Here is an 18,621-nt window from a genome sequence, read left to right on the forward strand (position 1 = left end):
CAAACAACAGAGTACCGTACAAAGCACTTTCCACGTGGTATTTTACGTCACACCTTTTATCGTCTAATTAATTAATTCCACATTTTGTGCAAGTATTAAGACTGTTGCTCTAAAGCTTTTAAAGGTAGCGAAAGCCGTGTTTAAGCTGTAGCTTATTATAATAAGCTTATAAGCTTACGTACTGAGACTGTAGTGAGCCATTCATCGCTCTGCCATAACCTTTCGTTTTGAACTTTTCACACATCGTGAAATGACAAGAAAAATGATATGAACTTTGAAAGACTACCAGTAAAATCATTATGAGTGTAAGGATAGAAGGTGATAAAGAAACTACAAGTAAGTTCGACAATTTTGAGTAACTGAAAATGGCGCCGGTTTAACAGATAGACGACGGCTCCTAATTTTAAAAGTACAACTTACGGCTCCATAATTTCCAAGGCTCGCTACAATGTTTTTCTTTTGACGAGGAAATTAACAAGCAGAGCTATTATAATCCAATTCCCGGACTCTTGTTCACTTTTTCACGGGAAAAACTCTTCTTTGACTTTGAGCTTAACAAATTTTCTAGTTGAATTAAGGCGAAGGAAAACGCGAAGCGACGGCGCTGTAAGCAGCTATAGAAGGCCGGAAAATTGGCGCGAAACTTAGGTACCGCGCGCTCTGGCGCTCTACGGGCATTTTGATTGGTCGTTGCCTATGATCTATCAGCCGAGTACATATGAATGAATTCATGGGTAACATGGCGCGGATTTTTGAAAGTGTTTGAATTGAGCAAGTAAAGACCTCAAAAAAGGTTTAGCAGAGGTAGTTTACAAGTAAGAAAAAAGTGTTTGGGCGACTTGAAAACTCCTTAATTGGAAGAAATCTTCAAAACAGTAGTCAACTCTACGAGAGACTGGGCAGTTTTGAAAATGATTACACGGTATTCTGCTTTGTAAAAACTGAGGTCTCGAAAAAAGAGTCAAGGAAATGTTTACAAGATAAAGAAGAAAATTATAAAGAAGAAGTTCTTTGAGCTACAAATGGTGGCAACAAAAACAGCGGGACGTATAAAATAAATGGCTCCACGAACGCTTTTGTTCTGAAAGTCCCAGTGACAACTAAGACCTCCCAAACCTAAAAAACAAACACACAAACAGGCAAAAAAACAAAAAATGATAACATAAAAGAAAGACTTACTCCCTTGTAAATGAGATCCCATTTCTTCACCAACTATAGCCACCTCTGGGGACTGGAAAGACAAAGAATCAAACCAGCAAGCTATAAGCTACGGTCATATTCCCCATTGCTCGTAACATCCACTAAGGAGAACGGTAACTTAATCGGCAGTGAGCTAATCTCTTAATTACAAACAAATTTGTGCACGTTACAGGGGCGCATCCACGAATTTTTTATTTCGGGGGGGGGGGGGGGGAGGGGGATGGAGTCGAAACTTTTGTTCAGAAAGGACTGTTGAAATTTTTTTGTGGCAAATTACTTCTCACAGAGACGACCACGTGTTTTCTCAATATGTGAACGCAGGTCACCACTGGCGCGGGAAATACTGCTTTGCGTGCTTTGCGAGCAGAGGCGAACAGATCATAGGAGGGTACCCAAAACAAAAATATTTAGTGGAGTAACAAAATGCAATGCGCGTTTCATTAAAAAAATAGCCAGTTAAAAAGTGATATACGATCCTGCCGATGTAAGAATTTCAGTCTCAAAACGGCGTCTGATAGGGGGAGGGGATAGGGACCTCCCGGACCCTCCCCCTGGATCCACCACTGCGTTAGAGAGACGAGAAAGTTGGGGTGCCGAGAGGGGAAGGTATTTTAGTGTCAGTAGCATATTAAAGTTTGTGGGACAGTTTGTCTGATGATATTAGAAGGAAAAGCAGTCCTTTATCTTTTAAGGCAGCTTTGAAAACTTGTTTTGTTAATTCTTATTCTGATATTGATACTTTTGAAGTGTTACTGTCAAAAATTTTGTTATTTTTGTGTTTTGGGGTAGGTTAGTGAAGGGCCACTGGTTTCATAGCTTTTGCTGTTCTGTATTTACCCTCTCCTAAAAAGAAATTGGTTGACTGACGACATTACTTACCATATTGAGAGTACTAGTAACCATAGTAACAGGCCATGGTGACGTGCATTTAATTGCAGCTAATAGGAGAAACGGTTCGTCTTCAAACACTTGGTCTAGTCTTTCCAGCTAAAAAAGATAACAAATTTTTTCGTTTCTAAAGCGTTCTACCCTCAAAGGCGGAATTGTATTTGCGAAATTCTGAGCGTGTAATTACCTTTAAGCTTGTCAAGGAAAGGGAAAATTCAAACGGCATAACTGTCTTGATAACAACACTGTCTTCCTATATGAAGAGAAATCGATAAAACAACTCTATCAACAATACAACGACTCCGCTTTATGATAGATAGATAGATAGTTTATTAAAATATCGAACATGGCAGTCCGTAGACTGAATTGCGTTACAATTACTTAAAACTAAGATTAAATAAATTCCAAAAATATAAATACTAATTGAAATTATAGCAAAAAACATTTCTATAAAAATGCGGAAAACTCTCTATATATAACTAGGTACAAACTGGTCCAAAAAATTTTGTACACATACTTGGAATAAAAGTGTTCTTAAAACGATTTGTATGTGTGCGGGGCACACAGCTAACAGGAGGGAGAAGGGTGTCAAAAATTTAAAATCGTGTTTTTTTTCACAAATCACGATAAATGTAAAGTCATTTGGTAAGGACAAGGGAACATTTTTAGAAAGTAAAGGTTTCTTTTGAACTATCAGCCTTCTACTCACCCCAATCCCCAAGGGTCTGAACGCCCAAAGGAATTGAAGCGAGGAGAAAACTTGTATTTCAGAGAGTTTTTTAGGGCTCTTGAGACTTGTACAAAACGTTAACAGTGTTTAACTATAAGTAACAAAAGTTCGAAAAGTTTAGTGAAAGTGTACAGAGTAACAAGTATGGCCCTACCTTGACACATGTACAAGTTACAGGTGTATCGTTAGGCTTCACTGGGACATCCACGGAATACACTATCTACAAATTAACAGCAAAGGACAACATATGATTGGAGTAACTATAGCTGTAAACGTGCGCCTCGATTAACTGAGAGGAGTAGTCTCCACTAGGAGCCAGTTCACAGCCGTCTTGCCACTACTGTAAAACCCTTAAAATTTCAATGATCCACTATACGTCGCAGCTCTTTTGATCTAGTCTACGTGCACTGTACATACATACATATTTTATTGGCTCTTCCCTACAGGGCTTTTCAGAGTGAATAGGGACCTTAAGCAACGTCGACGGCAACGGTAGCAAAACTTCACCCAAAAGTAGGATTCGCGCTCTTTCAACTTTCATCGCTCTTATTCTAACTCTTCTAGTTTGTCATAGGTTGGTGATTTTTTCAGGAGTTGAATTCTAAAGGATTTTATCTAACTTCACAAAAGAAAAAGAAAATGGCGTTGTCTTGTATTCCCGTCCTCCGTAAAACGTGGAATTAGGACGTTTCACGTCGTAGACGTGCAAGGACGGCAAAGAAATGTACAAAAAAGCGTGACGCACGTGCAAAGTTGTTGTTTTGCCAATGAAACTTATTGCTTTATTGAGGTTCTCGTTGCTTAAGGTCCCTAATGTTACAATAATAATTTTAAAAACACGGTTAAACAAAAAAGGCTAAAAACACGAAAAAATAACCAACTAAAGGAAACGCCCAGAAGTCGCCTAAGTTGACGCTTAAAACAAGTCACTGATTCGCTTAGTTTGAGTACTGGCTGCAATCATTCTACAATGACGTCGCTCTATATTAAAGGACCTTTGGCCGCTAACCGTACGGAAACGTGGTATGCTTAACATTTCATTTCACTGTTTAATTTGCTTGTTTATTGTTTTCCAAACCAATCTTATTAGGCATAGTCAGAACTGCGACATCACTCATTTAAATACTACAGGGTCGGTTAGAGTTTTTGGGTATACGGTATACTGTAGGGTATTTAATTTCAGGTATACAGTATTTTTATGCTTAAAATTGGGTATAAAGTATTACGCTTTTTTGGAATTTTGGTAAAGAGTATAATAGCTCTGAAAGATCAATATCGTCCAATGTGAAATTAAATCTTTAACATCTGGACAGCGAGAACCGTATTTCAACTGGAACTTTTTCCAGACTTTCCTTTGACTGCCTTTGTGTGCCATGCCCTGAGTAAAACAAGTTCTACTTTCCGGCAACCATCTGCAGTCTGCAGTCTTCCCTCGCGTGTCTCCCTCGCGCACCTCCCTCGCGCGCGCCGTTCTTTCTTGCACCCATTACTTCCAAGCGCCTGCTACGCAGGCTAGAAGGATAGCCTTTAATTCAAGTAAGTCTTGTATCGTTTCTGGCGAACGGCATCAGTTATGATAAACAAAACTTGCCTTCGCTATAGCAGTCCGTGAACCAACTTGAGAGCATTTGAAGAAATAGGAATTCAAAATCTAAAAAATTAAGTCAATAAAATAGTTATAAGACTGATCAGCTCATCACTAAATACTAGAGACCTTTAGATTCGAGGACGAGATTGATTTAACTTCAAGTTTTTTCGCGTATTTTAAAACAAACCGGAAAGCTTCTTTGTACTTTTTTTCACCAGAAAAGTTTGCACGGCTATTTTTATTGAAAAAGGTTAAGCCCTCTCCTGATCGAAAATGGTTAAACTTCCAACATTTGAGAACTTGTTTTCGATACTGTGACATTCTCGCTAAAACGCGTAGTGAAAAGACGGCGGCTACCACATTTTCCCGCCAAAATGACGTTGGTCCATGCGCACGCACCACTTAGTATTGAGAAAATCTGGTTCTCGTAGTCGTTCTCGTCTTAAAATCCAAAGCTTTCTAATAACTGTCACTCATAACGGTAAATTTTCTCGGCTGCACAAAAGGGACGCGCGTGGGGAGAGATGGGAAGGAGGAAGAAGACCTGCCTCCTTCCCATCGTCCCCTACGTTACGTTCTGCGCTAGTTTCCTGGAACTCTGATCATGAGAGAAGACTAATATCATGTGCACTAGGCGTATCTACAGAATCAGGTGTAGCAGGTTTCGGTCTTATGATTAAACTTATTGTAGTATGGAAGGTTTGTCCCTTTCTACTGTTGACACGCTGCTCCACCAAAGCGATTTACATTTGACCTTGAAAGATGGTTTTCCTGAGTGTTTTTTATTTGTTTTATGAGCTAATACATGAAAAGGCTAAAACATGGCCTTGTCGATTTTCTGCTTTAAAGAACAAAGGTTAAAAAACGTATTGTTCGACTGCCCAATCTGCAGCCCAATTATGGGCAAACAGCCCTTTTCACAGTTTCAGGTGGAGTTGACCTTGTTTTGATACAACCCTTCCTACTTTGTTACGTACATCATGTTGTTCTCACACTACCTAATATTTTTCGAGCATTATTTCCATTAGAAAAGGAAGGAGGTCTTATCAAAACAAGATCAACCTCAGCCTCACATTCACTCTAAGGCTAGGACATTAAGCCCGCAACTGCAAAATAGTTTTTACTTTTCAACAATCTTCCTTCAGCTGGGAATTTGTTGCATGTTCGCGAAACCAAACAAAAGCCACGCAAGTTTGCGTGTGTTCGATTAACTAATAGTAACTAATTTCTCAATCATACACAATACAAACTGAGCACCTTCTCGTTCACTTCTTCAACTGTAAATTCAATAAAGCTTTGCTTTTGTCCGACTGGTTGATCAGCTGTAGGTGCCTTAGAGCAGATGACGGCGGCTAAGATCAAAAAAGACTGATTAATACGTCGCTCTCGAATCCGTTTTTGTCTCGTCACGCAGGGGAGGAGTGCTGCGTGATTAGACAAAATGGCTGCGAGGGAGAACACCATGCCACATGCCCTGAATTGGAAGATCTGAACTACGCAACTGGCAACTGCTATCGCGGAAAACTAATTTCCTGAAAGAAACTTCTTTTCCGAAAGGACAAAAAAAAACGTATTTACAGTTTTTGAATAACCTTAATTGACGATATTTTCACTACGTTGTTTAACTGTTCGGTTCACCACACTTAGGGCATGTTGTACACGCATAGCTTTCACGACGTAGAAAACACAGAATGACTATAGCATGTTGGCCTGCGATTACAGCTCCGTCTCATTGTTCCTCACCATAAGGGTCGTTTCGCGCGTTTTCCCTCTCGTGAATCGTCCCTTGAGACAACCTCGTTCCCAGGGTCCTCTCCTTCTCGGCCCGGACCGCCTCTCTCTTGCTTCGGGGGCCGAGTAGGAGAGGACCCTGGGAACGAGGTTGCCCTTGAGGCTGCGAGGGATATGAGACGGTTGTATTCCAAAGCTAAAAGTACGCTTCAATTAAAATCCCGATTAGATTGTACCCATGCTTTTACGGGGAAAGACCTCAATTCAATTTCCCTATGTTAAACAAGGATGAGGGATATCTATATATTTGTTTTAGGTAAATCCAATTGGCCAAGTGGTTGCAACAGATGAAGCAACCAGCATAATTTACAACAAAACTTACTTTTTTCCGTAGACTCCTGCTCATCCTGGAATCCCAACCAGACCCTGATTTCAAAACATGTTTTATAAATTAAATCCTGAAGGTTACCAGCATCTAAATTCTCCTTACCGTACCACTAATTGTTCAAGTATGGAGGTAATGAGAACATGGATCCCAACAATTTGGACTGTTGCCGGTCGCGTTGACCGACCACAGAAATTTTAGCTCGGTCACGTCTCTCCTCTGACCGGTCAAACCGTTTAGCACGGTAACAAATTGAACATACTAGCCTAGAAAGCAAAACATTAAGTGAAAAAAGATGCTTTTTCTGTTGAAATGTAATGGTATAAAAATGTACTTTTTTCTGGTCACTTATTTGTCCAGTCAAAATGACCGGCAAACCGAACGTTTGTCCCGAGAAATGGTCATCTTGGCCGTTATTTTAAACCCTGTGAGAATAAAGAAAATCATCGCAAAAGAGGAAACGTCTTACTGCTCTACAATTTCACTGTTAGTCTACAATCTGATCGTGGACAAAACTCTTGGGACAAATTTTCAGTTTTGGGGCTTTCTTTTAATCACACATGCCCAACCCCTCCCCCCACCCCACAAACAACGTTGGACATTTGTATCCAGAATTTTTCCCGAGATTCAACTTTTTATAGAGTGGGGAGAGGACGAACTGCAAGGTGTTTTCCACTGTGTTTTGAGGGCACCCAATAATTAAAGATAATAACGAATATTGCACCACTGTCCCAAGGACTTTAGTCCAGGGCCCAGTTGTTCGAAGGCCGATTAGCGCTGAACCAGGCTTAAATTTCAACCCGGGTTTCTTTTTCTTTTGTTCAAAAGCATTTTCCTGGTTAATTTTCTAGATTCTTTTCAGAGCATCTAATCATCAAATGATAGACAAAAAGAAAAAACTGAATTTTTTTAAAGCTTTCATATTTGAATTGAAATTTCGCACTAACCCTGGTTTATCTTAACCCTACTTTGAACAACCCGGCCCAGGATTGTACACAGGTGATCTTACCTAAGGTCTTTTACTGGTGTTTCTTCCAAACTTTTAATAGCTAGCTGAAGCTCGTAGAATTCATTCACCAGGGCTGGAGGTTCATACTTGAGCTTTACATTTATTTTAGGCTTGCGTGGTTCAATTCTAAAATTTGAAAATTGAAAAGATTAAGTCATAAACTAGCAATAATCAAAGGTTACGGAGTGCGGGCGACGACGATCGAAGGTCCAAACGCTTTTGCTCCATCGCTGTGCTTTGCGTAAGTTTCACTTGATATATGATCAAGTGTACATGTACGAATGATAGAAGGTCCAAACACGCGTGATCAGGAGGGAGATCACGAGGGATAGAAGGTCGAGATGCTCGTGATCAAATTGCGTTCTGTGCATTCCACTCATTCTTAGTGGAAGTCCAAACGAATGCTGGCTACAAACATGCGACGCATGCGTAATAACAACCTGGAGGTTAGGATTGCGAGCTCCTCTTGTCGCCGGCAATTACAGTTAGACTTTACCTAGGGGTCAAAAGTGATGGGCAAGTTACCTTGCGCATGCTTACAATGATCTGCTTGCCTTCAGTCTGTTTAGCTCCTTAAAAACCCTCACTTTCAAAACGAGGCTAAGAGCAAAACCTTTCTTGTGAAAATAAGTTCTATTTGAAGTAGAATAAAATGTCATTTTCACATCAATGGCTTCGCCCGTGACCTCGGTTTGAAACAGAGGCTTGTAGCAACTCGGAAATGGCCTCTTTCATCGTTGTTTTACTTTTGTTTGCACAGTCACGGTCTAACCTTGTCCCCAGGTTCTCTCTTTTGTTCCCGGGGAAGGTAAAGAGAGAGACCCTGGGGACGAGACTGAGGTCAGGTCTTGTAAGAGTTAAAACCAGCCGTGTAAGCCTAGACTTCTCTTGACCATTTCAGCTTCTTTTTGGATTAAGGTATAAATGCGACTTCCAAATTTTCAGCCTGTTTTACCCCCTGAACTCTTACTCTTTCGTGTCTTCTTCGAGTGCATAAAAAGAACAAGTGATAATCTAAAGCACATGAGCGTGGTTTGGAAACTTGTACCCTGCAGTCCAATCTAAAGGCCCCTATAGAGCCTTTTCACTCACGTGGCTAGTGGCTATGCAAATTTAAAGGAACAAAAGAACGTTTAGACGTAAGAAAAAGGTTTAACTCTCACATCACACAGGTCATCCAGACCCTGAGATAAAGGGGTGGGGGAGGGTCTCAAAAAAATTTTTTTTCGGCCCCAGTTTGGTCTAAAAATAAGGGGGGGGGGGGGGCAGGCCCCTCCCCTGGATCCACCAGTACAACGAACCTTTAATTTTAACAACACGAACCAGACATCCGCGACAGAGCCTCTTTTAAAAGACTTACTTGATTTTAGAGACAATCCGCAGATCATCCCAATCTAGCTGGTCCTCCTTAGAGGCTGATTTCAATCCATAAGACACAAAGGAGTGATGAGTGGAAGCACCCTCCCCTCCCCCGCCACTCCAGACCAGCACAGCACACCGAGAATCAGGGGAACCCAGCTCCAGAGCCACAGAGGTTACCTGGCAACAAAACAAAAACAAAAGTCAAATGACATCATATTAGGGAATTCACGCTGCCATGACAACGAAGGGAACGAGAACTTCTAATTGGTAGCCATGTCCCAAAGCCACGGCAGATTATTCCTCTCACCACCAAAACGAAGGCTGACGATCGAACGCGATGGCCCAGGCATTTTAGAGCAGAGAAAGGGACTACTCTCATTAAAAGAAAAATGTCTTGAATTATTTCATGATATTATGCATTTTTACCCTTTTAAACATAAAATACAAACATCTAAGATGACTCGCTTTGGAAATTCTTAATATTAAACCCGACCTCAAACACTTTTTTCCGGTATCTACTTTCCCACTTTCAGCAATTTCACAGCTTCTAACAATTGAGTTAAAATTTGAGCCACTTGTTTTGTCAGCTACTATTTAACCATGACAACGAAGGGAACGAGGTCTTTAACCCCCAAATAAAACCTCCCTCTAGGTCTCTAGGCAGCTGTTACTTGGGCAATCACACAACACCCTTAACCTCAAGCGTGACATCGACGTCACGATGTTGACATTGACATTGTTTCAGTTGCAGGTTATAGATACAATTCTTCCTCTTTCTAGGCAGCTGTTATTTGGGTACGCACGCAACAAGCGTGACATGGACGTCACAATGACCTGTTATTGCGTGACAACCAAACAAATGCTAGATAGGAGACTATACCTGTAACTGTTTTCCTACATCTTCTGGTTGTGGAACAAGCATGAAAGGAATCACTTTTGTTTTAGCAGGCAATAGATACAATCCTCCCTCTCCTTGAGTTAGGCCGGACTCCACCACACACTGCTGGTTATAGAACTGTGAAGGGCAAAAGGAAGAAGGAAGAGATATGTTTAACTTTTTTAAGCGGTAAATAAAGATACGCCACTTTAGTAACGAGAACGGAACTGGAGCCAAAATCTGTCTCGCAATTGCTTCTGGGATTGTTATTGGGGACGCACCATTCAGCTATTGGCCAATTTTTTTCCGTTTCCCTAGTAACAGTCCCAGAAGTCTTTACGAAAGTTAACTCGCCCCAGTTTCCTTCTCGTTTCTCAGAACCTGTTCACATGGAGGTGAGGGCCCCAGGAAGGTGAGGTAACCCTCTTAGGTGGGGTAACCTGTCTGTCCATATAATCTCCCATATCACTAATTCGATCGCGTTTACATGATAGGTGGGGTGACCATATGAGAGATTATATGGACAGGCAGGTTACCCCACCTAAGCGGGTTACCTCGCCTACCTGGGGTCCCCCACCTCCATGTAAACAGGCCCTAAAGTGGCGATTGCCACTTTTTATCTACGAACGCTTCAAGTTGGTTAATATTTACCACACTTAATACATGAGCTACGCTTCTAGTGTTTAAAAAGTTGGTATGTGGCCAGCTTGAAGTTTCGGTAGCATTGGACATGCCTTTGTATATGTGAAAATTTCCTTCACTTACAAGTTCGTTTTTAATTTTACTTAGAAACTATACTAAGTTTTTGACTGCAAAACACAATGTCAGGGGATAGTCCACATAGAAGCCAAAGAGAGGGATATTGTAAGATATGTAAATATTTAGGTTTACCGTCCCCACCCACCATGTTTGTATAATCGAGCATGGGCTCTGACTGTTACGATGGTTAGAATGTAAATGTGTGCACAAGTTAGCAATGGCATGTGTTAGTGCTTTAATCCTGGTTAAATCCGAATCATCCTTGGTGAAATCCATAAAGACATTACAGATATTCGGGACAATAATGTTGAATTTTCTTGTTCTTAACATGTACAACCCAGTCTCATGTTAACATCAAAATTGTCCATAACATTTCTATAACTGGAAATACGTTCTATTCGATTACCTGATTACTGAAAAAAACGGCGAGCTTAGAAAAACGAATTGGAAAAGGACAGGTTACTCTGAAAACAGAAAAGTAAATATTAAGTTAAATTAAAAAAATGCAGGGCTAAAAACCCTCTCTCGTTTTATTTTACCTGACAGAAAATTAAGTAGCGTGTGTAGAAAGCTTTTCCGCGCAAGTTCGGAATCGATAAAAGGGAACATGAGCAAAAAATGGAAACTTGAGCAGAAAAGCGTGCTACGCAGGCAATTCCTGTCGAGTGAACATTCAAATGAAACCTCTTCAGCAGTTCTTTGACACTTTAATATTTACTTAGTACACAGTTCTAACTTTCGAGTCTGTGGATGAAATCTATGGTGTTACCATTCAAATAAAACCTCTTCAGCAGTACTTTCACATGTTTTTATTTATTTAGTATGTAGTTCTAACTTTTGAGTCAGTGGATGAAATCCTATGGTGTTACCATCCAAATGAAACCTCTTCAGCAGTATTTTCACACGGTACTATTTCTATTTTAGCAGCTAACAGAATGAAATTTCAAAGTTTTGACCAATTTTGACTTAAATCCCTACCAGGACGGAAACGGTTAACCAGCTAAATAACAAAGAAACAAGCCTTCATAGCTTTGTGTTTCATTATTTTATGCACTTCCACATCTTCATTGACTCGAGAGGTTAGTTCACATAATGACAGTTTCTATTTTCTTGAATGACACAAACCTCAAGTAGATTTGCAGAAGGATTGTAGAGTCTGCAGTAGTCACAGTTGAACCAAAGACAGCCTTGCATTCAACTAAAAATAAAGATCTAATCAATTTAATGTATCACATAGAATGTAGAAAACACAAGAGCTTTGGGGTTAAACCCATCTGCTAATCGCTTATAAGCTCATCCAATTAAAAGACCCCCAGTTATAGGCTCATAGACCAGTAAACAAAGAAATATATAACAATTATTCACCGAAGTGGAGGCGGGTATTTACCGAGGCCGCGAAGCGCCAAGGTTTATAGCCACCAATAGCCACCGACACTGAGGTGAATAATTGTTTTAGTATATACTAAAACAGTGAGATAATTGAGCACAAAAATGATGATTTTGAACTCATTTACTGCTGCCAACGATTACAATTTTGACGCGCAATGACCGAACGGCCGCGGTCGTGGCTTTTTCTTGCCGACAAATAAAACTTTTGAAGGCATTTGTTTAGCTTTTGCGAGCAAATTTCTACAAAAGAAGTTGTCAATTCTTTTTGTATTGAAAATTATTTTGTAAAAAAAGATCATTAAATTTAGTTTTAAGTTTATTTATGAACAAGTCAATCAAATAAAGTAACGCAAGACTTAAGCTTAATTTGCATTTGTAAACGAAAAAACTTTTTCACCGGTTTTAGCGATAAATTCAAGTAAAAAAGACAAAGCTTTACCTGTTAAACCTTCCAAACCGAACTTCGTCACCTTCTTCGTGTATTTCGGGAACAGCTTGCATGATTAGTTGTACCATTCCTTTGTTTGTTACGGTAGCGAACCGGGAAGGCATTTTGCTCGCAACTTACGCGAGTTTGGCGTCTCTCGCTCGGAGGAACTGGGGGTGAATCAGTGAATAGTGCAGGATATTCACTGATTGAGTAGCCAGTCAGAGCGCGTGAAAAACACTATCCACTGTTTTAGTAGATACTTAATCCGATTATAAGTCCCCACCTCGCCGATATTAGGGAGCTTAAGCAACAGCAACGGCGACGGCTACGAAAACGTCAATTAAAAAGTGAAGTCGCGCTGCTTCAAACTTTATCGCGCTTATTCCATCTTGTTCAATTTGTCAAATATTGGCCATTTTTTCAGGAGTTGAATTCTAACAGGCTTATCAAAGGTCAGGAAAATAAAAAGAAAGTCGTTGTCATGTGTTCACGTTCTCCACAAAACGCGAAATTAGGCCTTGTCACTTTGTAATTGGCAGTGACGGCAAAGAAATGTACAAAAAAGCGTGATGCAAGTGCAAAGTTGTTGTTTTGCCAATGAAACCTATTGTTTTTTTGCCGTTCTCGTTGACGTCACCGTTGTCGTTGCTTAAGCTGCCTAATAGTACATTACTAAGAGTTCTTCAAGGAGATCTCATTAAGATGGCTGGCAAAGCACAGGTTACCGACTCACCAAAGGGAGCAATTTGTTCCATCTGTATTGTAAACACCTGGGGAGACTGTGCTGATGCTTTCAGTGTTTTCCACAGTTCTTTAGCTTCCTCCACTGCTTCAAAATCACAGCCTGGCTCAGGCTCCGGACTCTCGTTCTGTTTATCAGTGAAATAAAACTGATAAATTATTATTCATTCACGATGTTTCTCAGTAACTGATTGGCTTACATCCCGTAGCTAATTCCTCATCACCACCTGAATAATAATTGTAACATTTATTGGACTAGGTTGTTGGTATGATGTGAAGAATTATGCGTATCTCGGTGGTTTTTGACTGAGGTTAATAATCCCCTCTGAGAAGACCAAGGGGGATAAAACCCTCTGAGATTTGCAAAATTCTTGATACCATGCATCAAGCCAAACCCACCTATTTCTAACTTATTATATAGCTGGCCTTTTTTTTCTATCAGCAAGTTCTCTTGTGAATGTCTTTCAGTCACTAGTGACAGTGTGAAATCTAGGACTTCAGAGAGTAAAATCACTGTTGCAAGGAGTTTGGAATGAAAATGTTTCCCTTACCGACATGACTTGAATGAGGTTTGTCTGACATCTTGTTTTCTCCTCTGGTGAATTCTCGGCATCTGGTTGTCATTTAAGTCAAGGGGCACATGAGAAGATTAGAGATATGTATTACACTGTAATACTTTCTGGTAAATATGTTTAATATTAACATTCCGATGAGAACCTTACGACAACCACAAACACAAGCCTTATTTATTTACCCGAGAGTACCAAGTATGTCAGTATACATATTTTACTGAACCTATCAATAAAAGGAGCTTGGGCAGCTTCTCTTACCATCAAAACTCAGAAAACCATGAACACTTGAAACATGTCAGGAATGTTGACTGTGTAGTGACTAAAAAAATTAAAAAAACCTACAAACAAATTACATGAAAGTAAAAGCTAAAGCTCCTCACCTACTTTATGTCCGTAACTCGTAACAACACCTGATGCCGACAGTGTGTTTATTTTACCCTCTTTCCATCAGTGCTCCATTTCACGGGTATTTAAAGCTACATAAAGCTACATGGAAAGGAAAGAAGTTAAAAAAGGATTTGAGGTCACGAATGGGAATCGAACTCAAGACCTCTCGCACAAAAGGCCGCGTGCTAACCGAATGTGCTAATAATTGCTTTCTTTCTCATGACTGATTAGCTAAAATTTCCTTGCATCAGAAAAACAAGTCATTTCAAGAAATGTTTCTGGTGTTCACGGTTTTCTGAGTTTCACTGACAGTAAGAGAAGTTCCCAGTCACAGTAATATTATTGTAAGTACCTTCAATAAAAGGAAACAGAATGATCATTTTAAAAAGATACATCTTCCCATTAACTCCAGTGAAAGGGTAACATATTCTTGGATGTTTCCAACCAAGTAAGCACATCTGAAATCAAAACGTACATATGATAAATACCTGCAGCTTTAAACGAAGGGATAGTCTGCATTAATAATAATATTATTGATCCTGATACACCTTACTCTGACATGTTCATATTATTGAGTCTCTCAGCATTACTATTTTGTATAATATGGACTAATCTGCTAATTCCAACTACCACACTACCAGATTCAAATCTTAAAGTAAAGTGGGGAGCCTGCTCACCCAGTCGCCAAGATAAGGGGCACCCTTGAAAATATATATTTTTGGCCCTGTGTCCCTCAGTTTGGCCTAGAAATAAGGTGGAGGCCAAGCCCCCCCCCCCTCCCCTCCGGTCTCTCCCCTGGGGCCTCTCCCCTAGATCTGCCACTGTACCATACCAGACAGTCACTTTCCTTCTCCAAAGGAAACAGAGTACCTGACCTTTACTGTGGTTTGTTCCCATTCTTTACTTCAAACTACACAGTGGTTCAGCAAATCAAATACCCCACTCCCTAGCAATTAAAATTTGATTGAAAAAGTAAGATGCCACAAGTCCCAAAAGGGGACTTAGAGGATAGCTGTGCATGAAACATACCGTAAGGATGTTATTAAGACTGAGGTAAGAAGCGACCACCATTTTTCTCTGCAGTAATCCCACTTCACTCTACTCAACAACCTGAAACACCAAAAATAAATCTCAGTTACTGAAAGATACAAGTCCACACACAAACCACACTGTGACTGTAATTCAGGCTTGAAAGTTCAAGCCTGAATTTTTTAACTGCTTAAGTTCTGTACATGACTTGGAAGATCTGACAAGTGAACTAAATCTTAAAAAATAATAAATTATATCAAATTATAGCCTGTTCACAAAACTAAGAAACTGTAAAAATTCACCGTACAAAATGACAGCCTTAGATGTCAAACGTCTTATTGGTCAAGACATCAAGGCATGGGCAATGCCACTTTCTGTAATATGCACTTGTCCGATTGTTACAGCAAGAAAATAATATGACAAACATGTAAATGCCCATTTAATACTAAAGTAGAAAGATTACAGTTACACTGTATCTCTATGGAGTTTACCCTAAAATGGATGCCTAGAGATGATCCAGGGCTGTTAATTGATAAAATTTGAAGTTGCCTGGTGTATGCAATTAGTAGGTAAGGAAATTGAACAGCTACATACAGGAATTTTTTTTGTTCTATTTTTCTTGATTGTTTCCTATGAACGTAGCTGGGGGAAATCTCTTGCCCTCAGCCCTTTAAAGGTGACAGCCCCGGATGGTCCCTGTTGGTCAACAGTTTTTTCTTTGACCTTTTATAAAATTGGATGATAACAAGATGGGTGATAACAGGTAGTGCTGATGCCAGTGGTGTCTGCTTTAGAATGAGTTGACTGTAAAAAAAGCCTTACATCAATTCATGGTTCACATGAATTCACATTTCTATGATTTTTCAAGGACAAATTACAGTTTTCAAGGACTAAGATTTATTTAATAAATCGGCATTCTTTAACCGCCTTTGTTCACCCTCATGGTTAAAACATGTCATGGAGTCTTTTACGATTGTTACTTCTTTGGCCATTGTTAACCACATTATATTATACTACTTTCCACAACAAGACTTTGCAAGATAACAAGGTACGACTTGCAATTGCATCTGAGGTACTGAAATAGCATTTGAAATAAAGAAACAGAAATAAACTATTGTTCATGCACAAAAATGTTGTTCGGTTACCCGCAAGTTTTACAGGTTCTTACACCGCGGATGAGCCAAATTTTCCTCAACAAAATAATCTAATATTACAGAGGAAGGTGTCTGGCGTAGACAAGGATGTGAATTTCAAGGACTTTTCAAGACCTAATAAGGAAATCAAGTACTTTTTAAGGACCTCAACCGAATTCAAGGACTTTTCAAGACAACTAGTAAAATTTAAGACCTTTTCAAGACTGTATGAACCATGATCACAAAGAAAACTCCATGTGAACTTAACTTACATTAAAGCTTTGCTGAAGTCTCTGGCATGATAGTATTCCTCACCCATCTGGACCACTAACAAACATTTAAAGAATAAATGCATTTACTAAGAGAAGGTAAATACCTGGCAACCGGTTTGAATGTGCACCTTATTCTCAACATTTTGCAAGGTAAAAAATCATGAGCCATATTTTGCAAGCATTTAATTTTGCGATTTTTCTATTCTTTAATATGTAAAGGTAACTTTGACCACAGAGCATGCAATAACAACAGAATTAATAATTTTATCATAGACAACAGCAAACTAAGTCAATTACAAACAAAACAAGTTAAACACCACAAAACATACATGTACATGACTGTAAGACTTTCAACAGTCTAGAAAATTACATAGTAAACATTTACACTCTGATAAACTTTTCTTTCTTTCTGCGGCAGGATTAGCTCAGTCAGCAGAGAGGTGACTACACAGCGAGAGGTCGCGGGTTCGATTCCTGAGGCTAGACCAATAAACAAGGCCTTAAAATGATTGAGAAATGAAGGTAGTCCCTTTGCAGTACAAGCAGCTAGTAGGCATTTGTGTGGCTTGAATGACCACATAAAAAGGTAGTCCAGTCTCCAGTTGGAGACGTAAAAATAGTGTCTGCAATTAGTGCTTTTCTGCTAAATACATTGATGCTCAAATAAAGTTTATTTTTCTACTATGTCAAACACTTACTGAGATATCTTTTCATCCTGGGAGACTTGTATTTTTTGAATTGAGCCACTGCACTGCTAAGAAGAGGAATTATGATCCACTACAACAAAAAAATCCAGGAGATAAAATCAGCCTACAACAGAAAGTATGGATCTTGAACAGGCTAATAAAGGCTGGAACACACTAGGCAACAAGTTGCAGTGACACATCGCAGCAACAAATTGCTTTGTGTGTACTGGAGAATTTTCGTGTGAAGTTTTATCTCTGCAACAGAATTTTGTCTTGCAACAAGTCACACAAAATCAGATCAGACTGAACTTGTGCGACTTGTGGCGGCCAAAAAATTCTGTTGCTGAGACAGAGATTTCCCCAAAAATTCTCCAGTACAAACGCAAAGCAATTTGTCGCTGCAATGTCTCGTGCAACTTAGCACCCGACCAGTACACACAGAGTGATTTTCCCCATGACTTGTTGCAGCCACATGTCGCCTTTTGTGTCCTGACCTTAAGAGTTACCATACAGCTCCATTAGTTTACTTACAGAGTGATCAACCTGTATTTCCTGAGCCTGCAGTGCTATTATTCCAGCATGTTCTATTGCTGCATCTGGTGGTTCTGTGCCTATTAATAAAAAGAACATCAAAATTGAAATTCTCATTTGTTGCCCCATACATTTCCCATACAAATAATAATGAGAACTATCAATATAATATTCCTCTCAAGTGGTCATGTCCGTAATTCTTGCGACCTTTCTGTTTTATACAGCACTGATATTACAAGCAATAAGCAAGCCAAACAGTTAAAAGATAATATTATAATGCATGGCTGTGAATGGTCAAAATCTTAAGAACAGAAATTTTAAATAATTGCCTATAAACATCTTAAACATCCTTGACAAAAAAAGAGCTGGAGAGCTTGAGAAGGTGTATTTAATATTATCTCATGGTTTCATTTTTGCATCTGCTCGATATTAATTTTCCTCTGTTTTATTTGGTACACATTAAATGTATGAAAACAAGTTTAAATTAAAATATTGACCCAAAGACAAAGTCAAGCCACAACATCTACATGTATGTTTCAATGCGAACCTTGTTTGAACGTTAAGGTGTAAGAAGCTTAGAGATACATAATAGAAGTTAACTGCATTCCAACAAACCTTGAAACCCCTGTCTCCATGGTCTTTGGCCAAAAAAATCCAGGTTTCCAGCATTCTCTAATGGATTCATGGACAGTGGAGTGGTGGTCTAAAATTGAATGAAAAATTTAACTACACACGTTTAGTCCCATTTGACATTATTTGTTATTTTTATTTCTGATTTATTGTATTTGCCTGATAAAGAGAAATCAAATAACTCATAATAATGATAATAATAAAAATACAACAGCCACTGTACTACTGATAGGGACCTTATGATCCCACGACGGCGACGTCCATGAAAACGTCTCTGAAAAATAGACTTTGC

At 39.4% G+C, this 18,621-nt stretch overlaps 1 protein-coding gene across 1 annotated transcript in view; it reads right to left on the minus strand.

Annotated features, from left to right (window-relative positions):
• The window catches only part of LOC140951703 (trafficking protein particle complex subunit 11-like), a 36,508-nt gene that overhangs the window by 5,449 nt on the left and 12,438 nt on the right, over positions 1 to 18,621 (minus strand). Inside the window, exons 12-31 of the mRNA XM_073401016.1 lie at positions 18,315 to 18,402; positions 17,700 to 17,779; positions 17,181 to 17,259; positions 16,483 to 16,537; positions 15,078 to 15,158; positions 14,442 to 14,506; positions 13,641 to 13,702; positions 13,082 to 13,217; positions 11,655 to 11,727; positions 10,936 to 10,993; positions 9,774 to 9,908; positions 8,892 to 9,070; positions 7,532 to 7,657; positions 6,520 to 6,563; positions 5,664 to 5,758; positions 4,410 to 4,469; positions 2,973 to 3,038; positions 2,276 to 2,341; positions 2,080 to 2,187; positions 1,180 to 1,231 (exon numbers count right to left, since the gene is read on the minus strand). Coding sequence (XP_073257117.1) covers positions 1,180 to 1,231; positions 2,080 to 2,187; positions 2,276 to 2,341; positions 2,973 to 3,038; positions 4,410 to 4,469; positions 5,664 to 5,758; positions 6,520 to 6,563; positions 7,532 to 7,657; positions 8,892 to 9,070; positions 9,774 to 9,908; positions 10,936 to 10,993; positions 11,655 to 11,727; positions 13,082 to 13,217; positions 13,641 to 13,702; positions 14,442 to 14,506; positions 15,078 to 15,158; positions 16,483 to 16,537; positions 17,181 to 17,259; positions 17,700 to 17,779; positions 18,315 to 18,402 — 1,708 coding nt within the window. The remainder of the gene's footprint in view (positions 1 to 1,179; positions 1,232 to 2,079; positions 2,188 to 2,275; positions 2,342 to 2,972; positions 3,039 to 4,409; positions 4,470 to 5,663; positions 5,759 to 6,519; positions 6,564 to 7,531; positions 7,658 to 8,891; positions 9,071 to 9,773; positions 9,909 to 10,935; positions 10,994 to 11,654; positions 11,728 to 13,081; positions 13,218 to 13,640; positions 13,703 to 14,441; positions 14,507 to 15,077; positions 15,159 to 16,482; positions 16,538 to 17,180; positions 17,260 to 17,699; positions 17,780 to 18,314; positions 18,403 to 18,621) is intronic.

Source organism: Porites lutea, chromosome 11 (genome assembly GCF_958299795.1).
Source record: "Porites lutea chromosome 11, jaPorLute2.1, whole genome shotgun sequence".
Taxonomy (NCBI): domain Eukaryota; kingdom Metazoa; phylum Cnidaria; class Anthozoa; order Scleractinia; family Poritidae; genus Porites; species Porites lutea.